This window comes from Ictalurus furcatus, chromosome 2 (assembly GCF_023375685.1).
Source record: "Ictalurus furcatus strain D&B chromosome 2, Billie_1.0, whole genome shotgun sequence".
Taxonomy (NCBI): domain Eukaryota; kingdom Metazoa; phylum Chordata; class Actinopteri; order Siluriformes; family Ictaluridae; genus Ictalurus; species Ictalurus furcatus.
In genome coordinates this window covers 3573801-3592214 of record NC_071256.1, presented here as the reverse complement: position 1 = coordinate 3592214, position 18414 = coordinate 3573801, and the positions used below count along the sequence as shown (strand labels likewise).

At 37.8% G+C, this 18414-nt stretch overlaps 2 protein-coding genes across 3 annotated transcripts in view; one reads left to right on the top strand and one right to left on the bottom strand.

Moving 5' to 3' along the window:
* Positions 1-2332, bottom strand: part of LOC128619513 (interferon-induced protein 44-like) — a 44521-nt gene extending 42189 nt beyond the window's left edge. Inside the window, exons 1-2 of the mRNA XM_053643734.1 lie at positions 1724-2332; positions 1591-1642 (exon numbers count right to left, since the gene is read on the bottom strand). Of these exons, the coding sequence (XP_053499709.1) occupies positions 1591-1642; positions 1724-2249 (578 nt within the window). The 5' untranslated portion in view covers positions 2250-2332. The remainder of the gene's footprint in view (positions 1-1590; positions 1643-1723) is intronic.
* On the top strand, positions 2257-11577 carry LOC128619528 (phospholipase ABHD3-like). Of its 2 annotated transcripts, none has more exons than XM_053643766.1 (9): positions 2257-3694; positions 6440-6600; positions 6692-6874; positions 7015-7060; positions 8668-8780; positions 9031-9204; positions 9637-9685; positions 10676-10841; positions 10941-11577. In XM_053643766.1, exons 1-9 carry the CDS (start codon positions 3677-3679, stop codon positions 11138-11140), a joined length of 1110 nt encoding a protein of 369 aa, XP_053499741.1. In that variant the 5' UTR covers positions 2257-3676; the 3' UTR covers positions 11141-11577. The 2 variants fall into 2 exon arrangements, with proteins under 2 accessions (XP_053499741.1, XP_053499735.1); XM_053643760.1 differs by lacking the exon at positions 2257-3694 and adding an exon at positions 3702-4327.
* The last annotated feature ends 6837 nt before the right edge of the window (positions 11578-18414 follow it).

The following is an 18414-nucleotide window of genomic DNA, read 5'->3' as shown; positions in this document are numbered from 1 at the left end:
CTAGCCGCAAAACATAACAAGTAGAACTTGATGCCAAAGGCATTGACAGGGATTCATCTTCCACCCATTCTAGTCCTTGTTGTGAGTAATTTGTATGCCTCAAATACCATTAAAATATACTTCAAGCAGAAAGGAAGCTTTCGAAGAAAAACAATTTCACACCATGACCCTATTTGTATCAATTCCAAAATATAACCAGTTCATCTGCAGGTTACAATGTTAAAATTGTTCTTGTTCTGGAGAACAATATAATCATAGATGGCTGCACGGAACAGCTGTAACATCTAACCCAGACATTTCTCTGTCAAATTGCCAGTGAGCACCCTCCTCCGAATTGTGAATGTCTTCACATGCAGACAGCATTTGAGCTGTGGTTTTTTTGGGGGGTTGATATATTTGCTTAGCCTTTGGATTTGATTGCACTTCTTACCTTTAGTATTTTGACCCTGCCTGGCCTTGTCACTACATTTGGCCTCCGAAAGCCCTTTGTTAAACCAGCAAGTAGATATCAAACTGTATGGATTGGTAAATGAATGCATTTTTTACCTCTATGCATGTTCAACTTAGGTAAGGTTCAACTATGTCAACATGATCAAATTCAGGAATAAGACTGTAGGGCTCAGGGCACCAGGTGGAATTAACACCTTTCTGGCAATAAATAATACCCAAAGTGACAATTTCAGAATGATATTCACATTTCTTCTTAGCATGGCTGTGATTCAATACTTTTGTACATTTTGAGTAACTATACTTTCCTCCTCTCAAATATCATTTCAAAAACTTACAGATTCTCTTTTTTGTCCCATTCAGATGTTTTATGTTCCTGTTAGGAAAAAAAAAATCTTTAAAAAAATCTTAAACTGTCTGGTTTGGGTGAGTCTGTGCCCGTGAAAGCTTCAGATTCCTGTTTTTGGCTTACCGCAATGGAACCCGATGCGGTCTTCTCCCGCTGTAACTCATCCACCTCAAGGTTTGATGTGTTATATATTCTTAAATGCTTTTCTGCTCACCACGGTTGTAAAGAGTGATTATTTGAGTTGCTTTAGACTTCCTGTCAGCTCAGACCAGTCTGGTCATTCTCCTCCGATCTCTCTCATCAACGAGGTGTTTCAACCTGCAAACGCTCCGCACTCACGATGTTTGTGTGGGTTTTATTTTTTTTTTTGCACGATTCTATGTAATCTCTAGACACTGTTGTGTATGAAAATCCCAGGAGAACAGCAGTATCTGAAATACTCAAACTAAAGATTTTCCCCATTCTGTTATTTGATGTGAACATTAACTGAAGCTTTTGATCTGTGTCGGTATGATTTTGCGCATGGTGCTGATGCCACGACTGGTTGATGATGAGCAGGTGTACACTTGTTCCTATTAAAATGACTGCTGAGTGTGTATGTGTGTGTATATATACAAAGAGAGAGAAAGAGAGAGAGAGAGAGAGAGAGAGAGAGCTTCTGAGATTGTAGGAAAGCGTTTGAACAGCTGATGAAGGACCTTTGTCCAAGATGTCTGGTTTCTTTGGAAAGTATTATTATTATATTATTTTATTTTTTATTATTTTACTAATAAGAGAGAGAAAGAGAGACTCACACATCATTCCAGGATACCTCTCTCCAAGGGTTGGGTAAAACATCACCCACATCTAAAAGAGAAGCAAGAAGCAAACAAAATTTGAGGTCAAAGTTTGAGTTTATATTTTGACATCTGTGGTTGTTAAATGTACCTTCGACTCGGTGCAGCTCCACATCTACATAGTGAATGTTTTTCTCCTGTGCCCATTTTGTGCCATAGGTCATGTCTGTGCAGAAGCTCACATACCAGCAGCCATTATCCAACCTTAAGTTTAAGCAGCTTCCAAAAGAGATAGAACCTGAACTCTGAGAAGTTTTATGCCAGAGCCCGCTGTTTTGAACTGAAGATTGTTCGCTGACCCTGATAGCTTCTGCGGGGTTTTTCACCAGAAAATGTTTGGCATCGTTCTCATCCATCTCAAACACAAATGCCTCTGTGTCAGAAAACTCAGTCCCATGTCTCAGGGATTTACTCATGAAAGCTCCTCTGACTGACCCTGACTGCTGAAACACTGAGAGCAAAAATTTGCCAGAGTTGTCGAAGCTGGAGAGGAGCTGATCGAAGGTGTTCCTAAAACGACTGCTCTTGTACAGAAGAAAAAAATGAACAGGACTGGAGAAAAACTTCTGCAGCCTGACCTTCTTCTTACTGCCCAGGGAAGACACGATGGAAGCCATAATGGAGAAGGTTATTCTGCAGAGAACAATACAAATAGCAGGCTTGTAAAGAAAGTGCGCCACAGACAGACAGAGTGAGTGAAAGAAAATCGGAAGCCTGTGAGGAAACAAAATCGAAACTTAAGCAGCTCTCAGCCCAATGCACTGTAAAGGGGGAAAGCAGCAGGTGCATGCTCAAAATGGGATGGGGGGGTATCGTTAACACCACCACCCCCAAAAATGCACAATTTTCGTGTTACAGCTAGCGGTAGTCATTTCAGTTCATCCCAATGAGACACATATTTTTATTCCTTTTGCACCAAAAAGATTCGTTCTTTCAGTGCACATTTCTGTAAGTTACATAGTTACACCAGTAGGAGGCGCCAGTGAGTGTCTTTTTAGATATCATGAGTTCACTCAATACATTCATTTACAAATGCTATGTTTTCAAGAGACAACCCAGATAGCAGACCAACACTGAATCAACAGTGACTACGTTTACATGGACAATTATTGATCTTATTCTGAATAAGACAATATTATGATTAAGGTGTTTTACATGAGTCGCTTTTAGAATATTCATTTCATGTACCAGTTTTACATGTCATAGAACATAGATCGATTAACGGCACACATCATTACGTCACTGCGCCACGCCGTCCGACGTTCCCTCCAGAATTTCACGTATCGACGTACAGTTCGTCTTCGTTATGGGACCGTATACAGTTTTGGGTGTTTCATTTTTAATTTTACGAAAGCTTCAAGTGCAGTTAATTAATTGTCATGCTGTACGTGCAAATACACGACTGCTTGAAGCCGTGGGCTTCCTCCCAAACCACATACTTGCCTACTATATAGTAGCTAAAATACGTGTATTACGCCTACTATATAGCAGGTAAGTACACGGTTTCGGACGCAGCCGTGCTCTCTCGTTTGCCGTCAAACGGTTGAGTGCTGCCGTGTGTGATCGTGTCCTGTGGCAAAATGCAGTGAATGTGTACATGTCTAACGCACGTCGATAATGCGATTAAAACAGGAATACTCCACGTGTCTTAATTTGATTTGTGTTTACTTCAAGTATGACTTTAGTCGGCTTAAGGTCATCAATAATCGCTGTTTACATGTTGATATTAATCAGTGTATCGTCTTAATCGGGTTACTATCGGATTTTTGTTGTTCATGTAAACGTACTGATTTTTACATCATTCATTTCTTTCTGTTATGTATTTCCCAGTTCACCAGAGGGCGACACAATCACAAAGAACAGATGATCCCCCCTCACCGGTCGTTTTCGAAGTTACACCCTGCTTACGAGGTTTATACAGTTTTACAGGTGTTTTCTCTCGGACAAAGCAAAAACAGCACCACTTTTATTTATCGTGTTGATTTCACACTCGGTTTCAAAAGCCACATCGCTCTCTGAACGACATTTTAAGAAGAGTTCCGCTATGCATCGTTTTATCAAGGCAAGTACACGGACACCTTGGGGTCCTTTTTCCCCTTATTCCTCTCGAGGCCGTGTTTCAAATGGCGTCCTACTTTCTTTACTAGTGCACTAGGTAGGGCGTGTCATAACGGGCATGCGCGGCTTGTATATAGTGCCCTACATGTCGAGAAATATAGGATTGGAACACACCGGAAGTTAAAGTAAAAACATTTCAATTCATTTTGTATTCTTACAAGGACATTTTTTTTTTAAAAAAATAGTATTTTATTGTAATTTTGTAAGTTTTGTTTGTCAAGCGCGTCAGCTTGTGAATTCATAATTAATAATAAATATTTTTTGTTCACCGTAGACGTTTAAAAACGTTTAAATGTGCCATTAGCTGCTCTCATGTCCGTCCCCTTTGCCCCACATTCTCTGAAAGGAAGGGAAGTTGTTTATCTGTCACCGGCTCTGTGTGTGTGTTGGTGTTTGTTTGTTGTGTTCATCACTCTACAGAAATTAAACTTGGTTATTAAAAATCACAACAATGCCGTTATTTCATTCCGACCTGTGGGGAGTGTGTGTGAAGTACATCAGCTCTACACCCTGTACTGTAGTTTTAGGAGCAGTTACAGCTTCACTTTTGTACCTGTATGGCAGCAGCAAGGCTCAGGTCAGTGACATGAAGTCTTCATCTTATTTTTTTTTAATCATTTTTGTGTAAAGGAATAAAACATTCTGTGTCATGATGTTGTAGGAAAATAATCAACAACAGTGCGCTTTCCTGTAACACCACGTCCTGCTGTTGAGTGTTTTATTCCTCTCATCCCACAGCAGTTTAGTCAACAGTAACAATTGTTGTAGTTTTTATCTGTTTATTGATACATTTAATGTTATAATGAGTCGTTCTCTCATCACCTTCTTTTTTTTTTCTTCTTCTTCTTTTTTTTCTTCCTCAGTCATTTGAACTGTTGAACCGGAAAGGACACGAGTCATACTTCCATTCAATTCATTTCAATTTGATTTGTGTAGCGCTTTTAACAACGGATATTGTCTCAGAGCAGCTTTACAGAAATATATAAACACAGGATTGAGATTTTAAGTGTGTGAGTTTATCCCTATTGAGCGACGGTGGTGAGGGGAAAAACTCCCTGAGATGATATGAGGAAGAAACCTTGAGAGGAACCGGACTCAGAAGGGAACCCGTGCTCATCTGGGGAACAACGGATAGTGTGAAAGTAAAAGAAAGTTCATGATGGTTTTTATCTGAAGTCTGTTTTGTTGAACTAGTCTACTGTTCTCTAAAGCAGACCTGAGTGCAAATCTGCATGTGGTAATTGCAGTCCCAAGGCCATCACAGCAACCTTTTCCCAGCAACCACAGCAAGAATGTCCGTGTGGAATTGAGGTCCAAGACCATCTCCATGGTACTTCAAGCGGTACCATTCTCAGCAATCTCCAGGCTGTAGCCAGACTGTGTACTTTGTGTAAAAGAAAGTCTATTCATGGTCGGCTTGAGAAAACAAATACGTTTTCAGCCTAGACTTAAACACCGAGACTGTGTCTGAGTCCTGAACACTAATTGGAAGGCTATTCCATAACTGTGGGGCTTTGTAAGAGAAAGCTCTTCCCCCTGCTGTAGCCTTCACTATTCAAGGTAGCAACAAATAGCCTGCACCTTTTGATCTAAGTAGGCGTGGCGGATCATAAAAAACCAAAAGTTCGATTAGGTACTGTGGCGTGAGACCGTTTAGTGTTTTATAGGTCAGTAGTAATATTTTATAATCAATGCGAGATTTCACTGGGAACCAAAGCAGTGTGGATAAGATCGGGGTGATGTGGTCGTATCTTATGTTTCTAGTAAGGACTCTAGCAGCTGCATTCTGGACTAACTGGAGTTTGTTTATGCCCCTACTGGAACATTCAGACAGTAAGGAATTACAGTAATCTAGTCTAGAGGTGACGAAAGCATGAACTAATATTTCCGCATCATGTAGTGACATTATATTTCTTATCCTAGCAATATTTCTGAGATGAACGAAGGCTATCCTAGTCATATTATCTACATGAGCATCAAATGATAGACTGGAGTCAATAATCACTCCAAGGTATTTTACTGCTGCACATGATGAAACATAAAGTCCATCCAGAGCTACTGTGTAATCAGAAGGATTACTACTAGCTACACGTGGTCCTAGTACAAGTACTTCTGTCTTGTCAGAATTAAGTAAGAGGAAGTTAGTTAGCATCCAACATCTAATGTCCTTTACACATTCCTCAACTTTATTGAGCTACTGTCTGTCCTCTGGCTTCGCTGAAACATACAGCTGTGTAACATCAGCATAACCGTGGAAGATAATTCCATGTTTATGAATAATCTGACCTAGAGGTAGCATATATAAAGTAAAAAGCAGTGGGCCTAAAACAGAACCTTGTGGAATACCAAATTTAATCTCGGTATCTTGGAGATAAAGGGGAGATTTGATATTGGTCTATAGCTGGACAGTTGACAGCGTCGACCGTCGAGGTCAGGTTTTTTAATCAGGGGTTTGATATGTATCTAATATTTTCAACTTTACCAATGAAATCTTCACTGCTGTATAATGATTGTGATTGTGTGGCTGTTTCTGTGGTGGTTTTATTCCTAGTTAATTTGGAAATGAAAGGCAAAACCGGTCCATAGGTCGACTTCTAGTAGTCGTGTCGCTAGTGGTGAGTGCATACGTTTGTGTATTTGTGTGCGTGTGAATATTTTTTTTTACGCCGTTTGTACTAAATGCTTGCAGGTACCGGTGTTGATGTGTGCCGACGGATTCCGGGCGTTCTTGCACACACACTGCCCCGTTGTGTTGGAGCGGTTTTGCCCAACGCCGTGGTGCTGGGGCGGCCGAGTGCAGACGCTCGTGCGTGTCTTCATCAAGTCCTGCCCTGCTGTCACATATCGCAAGTATGGAAATGTAAATTCTACAGTGTTTAGTAGAAGAGACTTCTGTGTTACGGTGTTTTAAAAAAAAAACGTATTCCCAACTGTTTCACAGCGAGATAATCAGGACAGGTGATGGCGGGCAGCTCTCTCTAGACTGGGCGGATAACCTGGATAGTGCAAAATACCCACAATCCTCGTCCCGGCCTACGGTGCTAATCCTGCCCGGGCTGACAGGAAACAGCAGGCAGACGTACGTCCTGCACATGGTCCAGCAAGCCGTACAACATGGATACAGGTGAGCGTGTGTATAGACTGTACACAGACATGGATACTGACGTGAGAAGAATAACAGGTGTAGGAACGCTGACGTGTGGCACGGCTCGTTACGTTACTCTGTGAGAAACCTGCCGTCCTCATTAACTTTTACTCTCTCAGGTGTGTGGTGATGAATAACCGGGGTTTTGGAGGAGAAGAGTTGCTGGTAAGGAAATATTTATTTCCCTATTTGTTTCCTGCGCATTTCCTTTCCCTGTTTTTTTTTTTCTTTTCTTTTCATGCTCTCGGCACTAAAAGATTTGCATTTAACTAAATCTTTACATTTAACAAATGCTGGAAGGAGAGAAAACATTTTAGAGACAAAATACAGCAATCTTGTGTTGTCATTAATAATGTTAGGATGGCTTGAGAGTTTTGTAACACAATATTACTAGCCCAAATGAATGATAAGGGGGCCAAGCACCGAAGGTCACCCTATTGCAGGGGTGTCCAATCTTATCCGGAAAGGGCCGGTGTGGGTGCAGGTTTTCATTCCAACCAAGCAGAAGCCACACCTGAGTCTATTGAAAGCCAAGATCAACTGATAAAACAGGTGGAATCAGGTGTGGCTCCTGCTTGGGTGGAACGAAAACCTGCACCCACACCGGCCCTTTGCGGATAAGATTGGACACCCCTGCCCTATTGTTATTCTACCTTTTCTTCTTCTTCTTCCTCTTATTATTATTATTCCATTTCTTCTTATTCTTCTTTTTCCATTTCTTCTTATTCTTCCATTTCTTCTTCTGGCTAGGGTGTCTATGGCAGTTCATAGACCCCATTTGGTAAAAGTCTGTGCAACAAATTTCATGCCAGCGCCACCTACAGGCCAACAGTGCTTGCATCTGTACCATTTTTGCAAATCTTCCTCTAAATTTCACCAAATTTGGCTCACATCATCTTGAGACCTATCTAAACTTGCACTAAGTGGGGAAAAACTGCCCGGATTGCTGAAAAAAAAAAAAAAGCTAATAGATGAACGGATCAACAATTGTAGCGCATCTGTGAGCAAATGTGCGGCTCACCGAGTCTGGGTGCTTGGCCCGATGAAAATGCCCCCTTGCAGCTTTAATTCTAATTATTATTAGGATTTTATACCACAGCACTGTTGGATACTCTGGTGATTAATGTTCCATAACAGCAGGTTATATTAGGTTGATATTAAAGCCCTGGTTGTAATACGTTGACGTTTCTATAGTACTGTAGCATAAGAAGATGGCTGGAATAAACAGATTTAAAACCAACGTGTAAATGCTGATATGGTTGATTTATTGAGGTTCTATGTAAGGAGATGTTTGTTTCACTGGAAAGACGTCAGGATGGAGGAGTTTACTCGTTCTGGATTCTCTCCGGGACGTTCTGTTAAAGGAAAATAATCACTTCAGGGTAGTAACAGTAACTTGGCTTTGTATTGGGCCACAACATCACCCTGTCGTTGACTATTTTCCTGTAACAACACACGCCCTTCTGAGTTATTCCTTATTATCATCTATAACTACCTTTTTTTATCTCTTACCACTGTCTAAGAATAATAGCTATCTGTACGAGTTGAGAAGAATTTCCGAGGGGTCAGATTCCTTTACCGTAGGCATGTCATTGAGTCACGGTTTGTCTTGCATAACACATACAGCATATATCTTATCTACATCAGGTATTATAGCACTCACAGGAACACACAGACAATACAGAGACCTTGTGACACCGCTAAAATACGTCGCAAAGTTCACCTGACTCACATCGCCCTAATCGTCTCCTCTCTCTCCCTCTATCTCTCAGACTCCTCTTACATTCTGTGCTGCCAACACTCAGGACGTGGAGACAGCTGTCAATCATGTGAAAGAGCTCTACCCACAAGCCCCTCTGCTCGGAGCTGGGGTCTCTCTTGGGGGGTGAGAAACCAGCGCATGCTTACACACATGTAGAGAAACATAAAGTACTGTTAAAGATGAACGTTTAAGTTTATGGCCAGCAGGGGGTGCCAGTGTACAGCATCTAATATCTAGCATCTAGTCATCTAGTATTAGATTGCTTTTGCCTCTCTCTCTCTCTCTCTCTCTCTCTCTCTCTCTCTCTCTCTGTCTCTCCTGCTTTCTCACAATTGATGTAACTTAATATTTTCTTGCTCACTCTCGCCCTCAGGATGCTGCTGTTGAATTATCTGGCGCGTAAAGGGCGTGACTCGAAGATGATCTCCGGTCTCACCCTGTCCGTGAGCTGGAACTCGTTCGAATCCTCCAAATCGCTGGAGCAGCCAATCAACAAGCTGCTGTTCAATCGCCATCTCACCAGTAACCTGCGCCACACCATCAACAGGTTAACCGTCCGGTCGCCTTTTTCATCGTCTACGTTATTAATTATCGATTCACGATCTGTTTTTACCGCTTTTATTATAACAGTCGAATAGGATAGTGAATGTGAAATGATCTAAAAAGTATAATGGCAATGTTTCTTCCGGTTTTGCCGCATTTCATCTCTCGAAAGGCCAGAGTGGTTTTGTTTTGCTCATAGATAAATGATCAGGCTGCGCTGGGCGCTTGCTGATTTCAATCCAAACACAAACTCGCACCAAGCAATTCAGACCACAGTGCAGGTTTTCTCAGCCACGCAATACATTATTTTTTAAAGTCTTCTTCTACGTATTTTTCCAGGTTATGTGTGTTAGTAAGACTACTTTTTAAAAGACTACTGTGCCTTTAAACGGAACTGTGTTAAAATATAACAGCTTGCGTCTCACTCTTTCCTCAGACACAGAAAGATCCTGGAGAAGGTGATCGACATAGACCATGTATTAAAGGTATTCACCCGTATTCCTGACGTCCTCCTGCTTCTGTGATCCAATATTATAGAAAGTGCAAAAGTTTGCACACCCTTAAGACAGAAGACACTAGGTAGGTTTCATTAAACAGATAATAATAATACAGTTTCTTCATGATTATAAGTGAGTGTAAATGTTGAAATAGTAACATGTTAACAGCGTTAAAAATAATCCGCTCAAACGACTGAAAGGATCATGAAGAAACCTTTAAGTATGGTACGCAAAGTTTTGTAGCTATTGCTGTTCCATTTTGTTTTAATTGAAGTAGGAAATAAAACACTTCACGTCATACGTTTATAGGAAAGTAATCAACAGCGGGATGGCGTGATGAAGCAGTGAGTCACTGTTACGATGCAGAAGACGATCTTTTTCCTATAACAATGCGTACTGAAGTGTTTTAATCCTTTTATACCGTAACAGTTTGCCAACAATATATTTTATGTTTTTATTAAGTAAAAAACAACATCTGGTCTTTTTTTTTTTTTTTTTATCCATTTATAGTTGCGTTTAAAGCTGTGGAACGTTCACAGCTTTAACTCTCGACGTTAATAAAACAAACAACAACAAAACCACGCGTGTTACATGTCACGTTACAGAGAAACCGTAAAACATAAAGTCCTTTCCATGATGGAAAAGCTAAGCTTTACCTCAGAGTATAACAATGCGCCGACACTGGAGACTCCTTCCAAAAATGTTCAACATTTCCTTAGAGAAAACTTCCCCATAGCAAGAATTACACGTATATTTGAATACGTGTAGCCATACAAGTATTCGTTACTGTGATTTGGAGCCGTCAGAGCTGCTGCTGTAGAAAATGAACCAACCTCTGACCAATCAGATTTGAGAATTCAGCAGCACTGTGGTATAAGCCTAATTGTCTGATTCTTGCTTTCTATTCAATACCTGTCTATAAGATAAATGATTAAAACATACTTGATGATAATTTTGTAAATAAATTTCTGTGTCCAGGCACGTACGATTCGTGAGTTTGACGAGCGCTTCACATCTGTGATGTTTGGCTACAAGTCGTGCGTTGATTATTACCAGGACGCGAGTCCGTGTAACAAACTGCCCCAGATGGCTGTCCCTGTGCTGTGCCTCAACGCCGCAGATGATCCCTTCTCCCCAAAACACGGTGAGAAACCAGTAGACAAACCCATTAGCACTTGTTTGTGTGAAAGATGTTTATTGGTCTTATCGAGGTCACCTCACTATTTTCTTTGCGTCTCCGCAGCTTTCCCAGTAGCTCTGGCTCAGCGCTCGCCAAACGTGGCTCTCTTGGTGACATCACACGGAGGGCACATCGGCTTCCTCGAAGGGCTTTTCCCGCACGGCGAAGGCTACATGGATCGAGTGTTCAGTCAGTTCGTCCGAGCTGCTTTCGAGCACCAGGAGGACCTGAAGGAGGCCTGCAGCAGCAGCAGCGACAAGTAGCACAAACCTCACAGCAGCTCAGATTAACCACAAACCATTAACCATTAATACACTCTCTCGAAACCTCGTTTGGATAGCAGATTAGAAGGAAGTTTCACTTAGAAATGACTCTGAAAATGCTCGGAATTTTTTACAGCGTGCCATGAAGTGCTCTTAAAAGGGATCGAGGGTTTTCCATTGAGATCCAGTTTGTTGGCTGTCAAAATTGTAAAATTTGTAACGCTTGCTAAAGATGAGGTTAGGTTAAAATTTAAATATAAAAACAAACATACATATACAATTTTTTTATTTACCTCAAGACATGCTGGATGTCCAAGATTTCCGTCTTTTTTCATATAAATATATTAGGGGTTGCACGACTATTAATTAATATTTACCAGTGGACCAGTAATTCCAAAAAGTAGTGGACTAGACGTCTTTTCTACAAAAAAGAAACAGCTATTCTGAGATCTCAGTTTTTCAGGTTGTTTTTACTAATTCCTTTGCAAAAAACTGTGCAAAATAATAAGTTGTACCGTATTACACTACTTAAAGTGCACCTATTATGGTTTTGAAACGTGATTAATTTTGTTTTAAAGCTCACATACAATAGATTTAGACGCATCCGAGGTCAACAAACACTTTAACGTGCTCATAATTTAAACTGCAGCATTACATTTTCCCCCCCAGTGTCACAAACGACTCATTCAATGATCCGTTCTAAAGGATTCATTCGAAACTCCTCCTTTCAGAGAGCATACTCTGCTCTGATTCGACAGATGTCCCAGTCTGTCGTGATTAGTCTACTGCTGTCAGCGTGTGTCGGGAAAAGGAAACGCCCACTACCGTAACGAGTTTCAGCTCCGTCTGTCAGCGAGCAGACGATGAAGATCAGAGGGGCTTTTTGTTACAAACTCACGTAGATTAGTACAGGAAGTAAAGTCTGGAATCACTAACGATTCAATTCAGCTGTTTAGAATCGATTCCTTCTTTTGTGAGTCGATTGTGCGTTTTGATTCTTGAAACTTTTCAGATGTTGTTTTTACATTCCCAAACAGCTCTATAACACGCAACATGAAAGGTAAAATCTGGAAAACCATAATAGGTGCACTTTAATGACGTACCAATTCTTAAAAAGCACCGGTGCGGATGATTCGCAGCTGAGACGATCGATTCTGGAACTGGGAGCGCAGCATGGAAGCTCATGTCCATCAACAACCTTTATTATAGCGCAGTGAGCGTTGTATGGAGGATGCAGTGCCTATCGGAAGTCCAACCGGAGCGGAGATGAGTTCGGCTAACAAGTATTGAAAACAAAAAAATGTACCTGAAATATTCTATTAAATATAATAATTAATTTTCTTTACATATTCAATGTACTCCATCTTGTGTACTGAACAGATAGGGAAGTTTCTTGCGAAGCCGCAGTGTTTCCTCTTTTCCCTGATTGACGTTGTCTATGTTTCCATCTCAACTGAAACTTTATTAAAAAGCCTCCGGGCCGAATTTCACGGTAATTCAGAATAAAGCCGAGCTCATTATCCGGTAGAGAGAGTGTTCAGTGTGATGCTCGCTCTACCATTGAGCCACAATCTTTGCTTTTGGGATACGAACAAAGGTCAGCTCTATCCTCTTCTGGCCAAGATATTTTTACCTCGTATTTTAGCGTTCCAGCATGTCTCTGAGGAAGCACAGGCAAGAGCATATTTTTTTTAGGTGAAATTTCCTTGTAATATAAGACAATGTTTATAGATATATATTTTTACTAAGTGCAGTAGATAAGCAGCAGGAAGAAACATTAAATTCATTCTTTCTATCTATCTACCTATCTATCTATCTATCTATCTATCTATATATATATATATATATATATATATATATATATATATATATATATACTGTAACATTAATTGGCATTTATTATTGTTCCTTATACCCCTTCATGTCAGTATATAAAGAGTTTTTTTTTTTTTTTTTAAGGTCGGTGGAAATTTTTTTTGTGTAGAAATGATGAAGAATGTACTGTTTTAGTATCCGAACCTATCGCACCAACTTTCAGAATCTGGACATACTTGACGAGGCATATTTAGCCTTTTGTTTCCACCGCTGTTGAATGTGATTACGATAAAATGTTTTTACACTCTCTGTGAAACGGACAAGAAAAGGAATTTAGACACGGCTTAAATCGACCGTTATTTGAAACTGTTTATTTAACGCGAATAAGATAATAGCGATTCATTTAACGCAATAAGAACATGGAAATACACCAACAATCGGATATGAGTTTTACCACAAAAAAAAAAAAAAAAACACAAACAAGTAGAATAGTCTTTCATTGGCTTGAACATTTATTTGAAGACCCTGGACTTCAGGTTTCCCCAAATAATTTATATGCTGAAATAATTCACGGAAAGAAAGAAAAAAATAACGGGGTCCAACAGAAAATGTGCCTTTAAAATGTTAAGGTTGTAAAATTATTATTATTATTATTATTGCACAATCATTTATATTGGTCTTATTATTGTGGGTTTAATAATATTGTTTTTCATTTTTATATTAAGATGTCTAAATGTTAGATATTCCGTGCCATCATTACAGCGTTTCTGAATTTTTTTAAATTATTTTTATTGATTTCCTTCGTCTCAGTTCTGTGCCTCTGAACCAGACAGATCTCCATCTGCAGTGCTATAAACCACACGAAATCTAACCTAGTGCAAACGTTTTGGTGTATCCCTTCCCCTGTATTACGCTATTATGCAAAGTCAGTTGTCAGAGAGAGTTATGCTGTGGAGTCGTCACTACCTCCTGCATTAGAAAACCACGTGACAACATTTTAACTGCCTAGGGTTCAAGATAATCAGGGCGACTGCTGTATTTCAGCAATTAAGTTAAAATTTTCTAGCCGGCAGACAGTTGTGAGCTCAAATCCCAGGCCGGCGTTGCTTCTTCGAGCAAGACGTAGTCGGCGGTTGTAGGCTCTGATTGCTTCCCACCTCTTGTCTCGGACAAAATGAATTAATAAATGGGTGGTCCGATGATTAGTGGCATTTCACTCTTGCAGCTCTTTCAAGTGTTTCTGAAACGATTTGTTGGAAGAAACATTTGAATCAATCTCATGCAACATCTCATCTATACAAGGTTCATTACTGACAGTGAATTATGCTAATTATGCTAATAAGGCATTATAGACCTTTTAATGATTTACCTGACTTTTACATTTTATTAATTTAATTAAAACACTTTTTTATTAATTTCAGTTTCTATTCATTTCAATTTCTGTTGATTTCATCACTTTCAGCCTTTAATTTGGGTAACGAGGTTATACTTTCAAAGTGACCTTTACTGGGAAAAAAAAAACGAATGAGAGAGCGTACTTTTCTTCTTGGCATGATCCTCGGGAAAGTTTGGATGATGCAACTTTCCGTCGAACATGTGACTTATGGAATGGTCCAAATATTTCATAGGGGTGAGTGTGCTTAAAAATGAGATGTTCAATAGATTCACACTTTAACGCACAACTACTAAGTATTTTAGATTGTAGTATTTTTGAAGAATTGTAATTCTTTATTTATCAGAATCATGCACATAGTTTATTTGTGTTTTAAACTGTTTTTGACCTTTTACTTTACATACATATTTGTAGACGTAATATCAGTAGGACACATATGGTGGAATCGGCCAAATATTGATTATTATCCCACCGTAAAAGAGGCCATGAGTATTAAAGCACTTAATTGTCTTTGTACAGACTACAGGTTACTGTTGCTACCTGTAGTTTATTAGACTGATTATAAAGTATGTTTTTCTTATAGCTTGAATGACTTTTGAACGACTGAAATATTGTTATTATTATTATTATTATTATTTAAAAAAAAATTGGGCTTTAAAATCGAGTTCGTGCTATAAATTTTTCGGTATATCAGCACTGATGTGCGACTTGAGGGAGAAGTGTAAAATTGAGCCATGTACACTTTACTATCTGATTCTGAATCAGTCGTTTGCGTTTCCTGTGAACTGGCCGACCTGGAGTCGGCCAACAAATCCAGAGCTCTAAAGAGAAAATGACGGACTAACCTCCTATATAGTATGTAGTTTGTCTGCTTGGTATGTTTATGTTCATGATGTCTTTTTAATCTGTGACCACTTACAGTTTTTAAAATCCTCGACAGTATATGGATAATGAACAATAATCATACATCAGAGAAATGTGAAACGGATTAATGTGAAACGATTTATTTTTATGCAGACCATGTGTATAAAAGTGGAAGAGTAGAAGGTACAACCTACAGTACAAGTGTGTGTTTGACAACCAAGTACTTGTAATGTACATGAAAGAAAAATCACTGTTCAACTTCTAGAGAATTATATTCACAGTTGAATGCTGTACTGTACACGCTGTATTGGTTTTTGAAGCTTTCCTTGGTCTTGGTATAAAATCTCACCAAGTTTTCATTATTCTGAGTGTAATATAGGCAAGTGCACTGAAGTTTAATACTGAAGCATCAATAAAATGCTCAAGGCAGCATTGCGTCCTTGTTCTTTTCTCTTTTTTTTAAGACTAAGAGGAGCTTCTTTTAGGAGCACCGGCCACAATTTCTATTACATTTCATGTTTCTGAAATCTGAAATGTAATGTGTCGAACATATCTGTCAGTCGAAGATGGGATCGTTTGCATCAATTTACCCAAAAATATATTTTCCAACAAAAAGATCTTTTTGTGATTTCACACCAAATGGTCGTGCGTTTTTGTCATGGAATGAACTTGTCATGCAAGTTCAGTTTATTTATTTTTCTTTTGTTTATTTCATGAAATTTAATAAATGCAGTATTCACACACATTAATAAAACTGTTTTGCAACGTCGTAGAAATAATACTAGAAAGAAATACTTTACTCACTCAAACTTACTCACTTACCCTAATTTACTTAGTTATGAAAGACACGTAACTGCTTATTTCCTTACTCTATTTTCTAACCTATACCTACATACTTATAGAAAGTACTTTCATGTTTACCCACTTTACTCAATCACACTTACCTAATTTACTTACTCATTTACTGATATATGTACTTACTCTACTCACAAAACACACTTATCTACTTACATACTTCATTATTTACTTACTTACAGTACTTACTTACTTAGGAAATGCATTTATTTATTCACTTACTTTACTTATCAAATGTATTTCCTTATTTTACTTACTTTACATACATATGTACTTACTTTACTCACAAAACATTCCTATCTACTTACTTACTTACTTAATTATTTACTTACTTACTCACCTACTTACTTACTTAGAAAACATTTATTTATTGTTTATTTATTCACTTATTTACTTACCAAATGTAATTCCTTATTTTACTTACTTTACATACCTATGTACTTACTTTACTCACAAAACATACCTATTGACTTCCTTAAGTATTTAATTACTAACTTAATTAGGAAACATTTATTTATTGTTTATTTATTCGCTTACTTTACTTATCAAATGTATTTCCTTATTTTACTTACTTCACATACATATGTACTTACTTTACTCACAAAACATTCCTATCTACTTACTTACTTAATTATTTACTTACTTACTTATTTACTTACTTACTCACCTACTTACTTACTTACTTAGAAAACATTTATTTATTGTTTATTTATTCACTTATTTACTTACCAAATGTAATTCCTTATTTTACTTACTTTACATACCTATGTACTTACTTTACTCACAAAGCATACCTATGGACTTCCTTAAGTATTTAATTACTAACTTAATTAGGAAACATTTTATTTATTGTTTATTTATTCGCTTACTTTACTTATCAAATGTATTTCCTTATTTTACTTACTTCACATACATATGTACTTACTTTACTCACAAAACATTCCTATCTACTTACTTACTTAGGAAACATTTATTTATTGTTTATTTATTCACTTATTTACTTACCAATTTACTTACCAAATGTAGTCCCTTATTTTACTTACTTTACATACATATGTACTTACTTTACTCACAAAACATTCCTATCTACTTACTTACTTACTTACTTACTTACTTAGAAAACATTTATTTATTGTTTATTTATTCACTTATTTACTTACCAAATGTAATTCCTTATTTTACTTACTTTACATACCTGTGTACTTACTTTACTCACAAAACTTATATGCTTATCTACTTACTTAATTATCTACTTACTTATGAAACATTCATTTATTGTTTATTTATTCGCTTACTTTACTTATCAAATGTATTTCCTTATTTTACTTACTTTTCATACATATGTACTTACTTTACTCACAAAACATTCCTATCTACTTACTTACTTAGTTAATTATTTACTTACTTACTTACTTACTCACCTACTTACTTACTCACCTACTTACTTACTTAGAAAACATTTATTTATTGTTTATTTATTCACTTATTTACTTACCAAATGTAATTCCTTATTTTACTTACTTTACATACATATGTACTTACTTTACTCACAAAACATTCCTATCTACTTACTTACTTACTTATTTACTTACCTACTTACTTACTTAGGAAACATTTATTTATTGTTTATTTATTTGCTTATTTACTTACCAATTTACTTACCAAATGTAGTCCCTTATTTTACTTACTTTACATACATACAGGAAAAACTTACTTAGAAAACGATTTATTTATTTATTTATTTATTTATTTATTATTAAGTTGACAGGAAATATACAAACATCTAAAAATACACAAATTCGCAAATATAACATTTCGTGTGGTGCCAGGACTAGTACCCGATCTACAATCCACCCTCAACTTATGCAAACTGTATAAACTAGTGGTAGAAGGTAGAAATCATTTACTTTGATATTCCTTATATTCTTTATTTGAAATACCCTGAACTGCCTGGAGATTTTTAATCTGACAGTCAAACTTCCACAGTTTAGTAACACCTTCGGCTGCTAATCATTATCAAACGTGCAGCCATTAAACTTGGCCTAGCCAACTCTAGCATGCAAAGTATTATTGCAGGCTATAATGTTTTGTTTTGTTTTTATCTTATGTACATATGGGAATGCATATCTCGTGTATAGGAGCAAGACTTTTTTGGGGTAATAAATCCAGGAGGAAATTCTCAATCCCCTTTTTAAAGTGTTTCAGGCGTCATATAGACATAGGGTCATATTTTGCTCTTGGCCTACAATTCCAGCATCAATCATTAACTCGTGCCCATAAAACAGTGACTGTTCATCTTAAACAACTCCGGGGTGCTGGAGTAAAAACAGGATGGTATGTCTATACT

What these genes read in the sequence shown, in the direction of transcription:
- LOC128619528 (XM_053643760.1), top strand. Translation starts at nt 4,202, where the DNA reads ATGCCGTTATTTCATTCCGACCTGTGGGGAGTGTGTGTGAAGTACATC. An exon ending in GCTGGGGTCTCTCTTGGGGG is followed by an intron (nt 8,781 to 9,030) that starts GTGAGAAACCAG and finishes TCTCGCCCTCAG; the next exon opens with GATGCTGCTGTTGAATTATC. An exon ending in CTGCGCCACACCATCAACAG is followed by an intron (nt 9,205 to 9,636) that starts GTTAACCGTCCG and finishes CTCTTTCCTCAG; the next exon opens with ACACAGAAAGATCCTGGAGA.